Here is a 3,727-nt window from a genome sequence, read left to right as displayed (position 1 = left end):
ATTTCTTCTTCTGGTGGCATTTCTTCCTTCTCCCAGTATTGTGCAAATATAATTCTCGCCGCTGTTATCGCACGTAGGATCAAACACCTACTTTGCTTATCAAGTTCTTCTGGCATTATACCTGGTTAAAAAAAAAATTCAGGTTTATAGTTTCTCTAACATTTTTTCTAACCAAAATAATAAAACTTAAAAAAAAAAAAAGGAACAGTTTTGTGGATGCCGTAGTGCAATCTCTCCCAGTTTTGAGTCTCCTTCGGGCTTTCGCTGCGGGCCAGACGACCGTCTGTCTTATGAGTCACTTTAGGGGTAGCTCGGTTCTTTCTATCGTCCAAACCTGTTGGAGTTAATTACACAGCCTCCAAATTACAGGTTTTGGGGCGACGGTTCAGTGTCTGTCCTTCCGCAGAGGAGGGGGGAGGCCTCTGATCCGGGACCGATCAAGAGAACCTAAGTCCGAAATGGTAGAGGGTTTCCTGCCTGAGCAGGGGATTGGACTAGATGACCTCCAAGCTCCCTTCCAACTTTACTGTTATTATTATTATTACTAGCTGTCCCCAGCCACGCGTTGCTGTGGCTGAGTCTGGTAAAAGCGTGTGTTGCTTTTACGTCCAACAGATGGCGCTGTTTTTCAAAAAAAGCATGTTTTTACCTGTCACAGGTGTGACATCTATATAATAGTAGGTATATAAAAACACGCGCGTATTCGAATGCAACGTTGTGTCAAAATTTCAAAGCAATCGGTGAAGAACTTTCGGAGATTTATGATTTTGAACAAACGGACATTTACATTTTTATTTATATATAGATAGATTATTAAGTCAGTCGCCTGCTTCTTTGGTGACTTGTTTTGTTTTTTTTTTCCATCTGCCTAAATCGTCTGTGGTTTTTCTGGTCTTGTTGAGTTGTGTGCTCTTGTCGTTTTGACAGGGAGTTGCAGCCCGGCGTGAGATCAGTCCAGGTTGTCCTCAGGTAAGCTAAGGTGCCAATTAATTAAACCCTCTTTCCCCCCCCCCAGAAACAGGGATGGGGTGGAGGGGGAAGGGATTTAAACAAGGCTGGGGCGTGAGCTGAGATCCTCGGCAAACAGCCTCTAAAGCTTTGCGAAAGGAATGCATTTGTGTGGGTTTGTCGTTAAAAGAGTTAAAAGAGAAGGCCAAATACACTTAACCACCGTGCTACTAATTTAAGAACTGCAGTGATTCCCTTAAAACTGTGGCAAGAAAAGTCGTAAAATGGGGCAAAACCCACTTAGCAAATGTTTCACTTAGCAACAAACCATTTGGGCTCAACTGTGGTCGTAAGTCGAAGACTTCCTGCCCATATACCCTACGCATAACACGTATGCGTATACGTATTCATAATGTTTATGGTTCTCTCCCATCTCTTCCTTTCTCAGAATCTGCTACACAGACACCAGCTGCCCTCAGGAAGATCAATACCCCCCAAATATCGCCGTGAAAGTCAACCACAGTTATTGTTCGGTTCCGGTAAGTCAGTGATGGCGAACCTTTTAGAGACCAAGTGCCCAAACTGCAACCCAAAACCCACTTATGCATCGTCGGGTGCCGGGTGGATGTGGTCTATTGGGTGGGTGTGGCCCATTGGGTAGGTGTGGCCCATTGGGTGGGTGTGGCTGTGGTGGTAACGGCAGACTGGGTGGGACTAAAAAGTTCAATCAATCAATTCCAACTTTGCGAGATCTTTTTTTCCCCCGCGAGAAGTTGAAATTGACTGATTGATTGGACCTTTTTTTTTATTTGCACATGGTGGCGGAGGCCTAAAGCGAAAAGGTTTTATAAAACCCAGCTGAAGGCCTAGGACTGGGGCGACGGCGCGCGTGCCCACAGAGAGGGCTCTGAGTGCCGCCTCTGGCACCCGTGCCATAGGTTCGCCACCACTGCGGTTAGTCAATCTTGGACGTTCACCAGGAGAATCAGTGGACCACATCTGTTTGAGCCGGGCGTAGCTTTGACAAGCAGCCAGACCCATCTCCCTTTGCCCAACCTGCTAGTCCTCAACTTAACACCATTCACTTCGTGGCCAAACTTAACAGCACTGAAAAAAGTGATTTATGACCAATTTTCACACTTACGACTGTTGTGCCATTCCCATGGTCACGTGATCAAAATTCAGCCGCTTGGCAACTGGCGTGTATTTACGATGGTCGCAGTGCCCTGGGGTCACGTGACCACCTGTTCATAACCTTCCAGCAAGCAAAGTCAAGTTGGAAGCTAGACTCACAACTCTGGTGTTACTAACTTAACTGCAGTGATTTGTGAATAGGTCGTAAAGTGGAGCCAAATTCACTTAGCAATTGTCTGGCTTAGCGAGGGAAATTGGGGGCTCAATTGTGGTCGCACGTCGAGGACTTCTCGTACCCACAGAGCTTGTCCTGAGGACTGCAGGCTATGTAGGTTGGAGGGTCCTTGTAGGAGATGACCAGGTTAAACCCGAGGGACGGAGGGGTCAAACACGTTATGAGTCTGGAATCCCTTTGTGCCCACAAGGGATCTAAGTCCAGCCCACCTTGAATTCCATTGGCTCTTATCTACTGCCAATTTGCTTTGACTGTTAGTAGTTCAGATTCTTGTAGAGCACTGGTCCCCAATCTTTGCAGCTTAGCGGCCCGGCTGGGGGGAGAGGAACAGGGCTGTGTGAGTAGTCGGTCTGTGTGCGCATACAGCTTGACTCACGCAAGTGGCAGGCTGGCATCCACGCGCATGCACGTGCAGCTCGACTAGTTGAATTGCGTGCATGCCAGCCTGCCACTCACGCGGCCTGGTTTCCCTCTCCCTCAGCCATGCGAGCTGCAATGTGCAAGCTGTGAGCGTAGGCATGCACGCCGGCCTGCCACTCACGCAAGTCAGACTGTGCTTGTGCATGCACACCGGCCCTCTGCTCGCGTGGCCCAGTTGCAAATAATCTATGGCCCGCTCACGTGGCCCGGGGGGTGGAGGACCCCTATTGTAGACAGTTTAAGTTTGCAATAAACAGTGATATTTACTTTGAATGGCCTGGACTTTCTGATTTCCCACTGCTTGACAGTCCTCTGGCACCATGAGGTTTCCCTTGTGGCAAGGGTCCCCAACCTGTGGGTAGCGGCCCAGTAGTGGGCCAGAGCACACACGTGTGTGTGTGCGCACTCAATCTCCCCACTTGCGTTAGCGTCACAGCCTTGTGTGAGGGCTAGCATTGCCGCAAGCATCACACAGGCACTAGCGTCGGCGTACGCATTGCGCAGGCACTAGCGTCGGCGTAAGCATCACACAGGCACTAGCGTCGGCGTAAGCATCGCGCAGGCACTAGCGTTGGCGTAAGCATCACACAGACACTAGCGTCGGTGTAAGCATCACGTAGGCACTAGTGTCGGCGTAAGCATTGCGCAGGCACTAGTGTTGGCGTAAGCGTCGCGCAGGCACTAGCGTCGGCGTAAGCGTCGCGCAGGCACTAGAGTTGGCGTAAGCGTCACGCAGGAACTAGCGTCGGCGTAAGCATCACACAGGCACTAGCGTCAGCGTAAGCATTGCGCAGGCACTAGCGTCAACGTAATTCGGCGTAAGCGTCGCGTAGGCACTAGCGTCGGCGTAAGCGTTGCGCAGGCACTAGCGTTGGCGTAAGCGTCATGCAGGTACTAGCGTCAGCGTAAGTATTGCGCAGGCACTAGCGTCAGCGTAAGCATCACGCAGGCACTAGCGTCAGCGTAAGCATTGCACAGGCACTAGCGTCA

General features: G+C 50.1%; 1 protein-coding gene across 1 annotated transcript in view; it reads left to right on the top strand.

The window, feature by feature from the left end:
- The window catches only part of PIAS4 (protein inhibitor of activated STAT 4), a gene marked incomplete at its 3' end in the record, with an annotated part of 35,917 nt that overhangs the window by 16,055 nt on the left and 16,135 nt on the right, over window positions 1-3,727 (top strand). Inside the window, exons 3-4 of the mRNA XM_015826423.1 lie at window positions 928-969; window positions 1,397-1,487. Coding sequence (XP_015681909.1) covers window positions 928-969; window positions 1,397-1,487 — 133 coding nt within the window. The remainder of the gene's footprint in view (window positions 1-927; window positions 970-1,396; window positions 1,488-3,727) is intronic.

The sequence above is a fragment of the Protobothrops mucrosquamatus genome, unplaced genomic scaffold, assembly GCF_001527695.2.
Source record: "Protobothrops mucrosquamatus isolate PMUCROS unplaced genomic scaffold, P.Mucros_1.0 scaffold3125, whole genome shotgun sequence".
In the NCBI taxonomy this organism is placed as follows: Eukaryota; Metazoa; Chordata; class Lepidosauria; order Squamata; family Viperidae; genus Protobothrops; species Protobothrops mucrosquamatus.
Note: the sequence above shows the minus strand (reverse complement) of the source record. Positions and strands in the feature narration are given on the sequence as shown.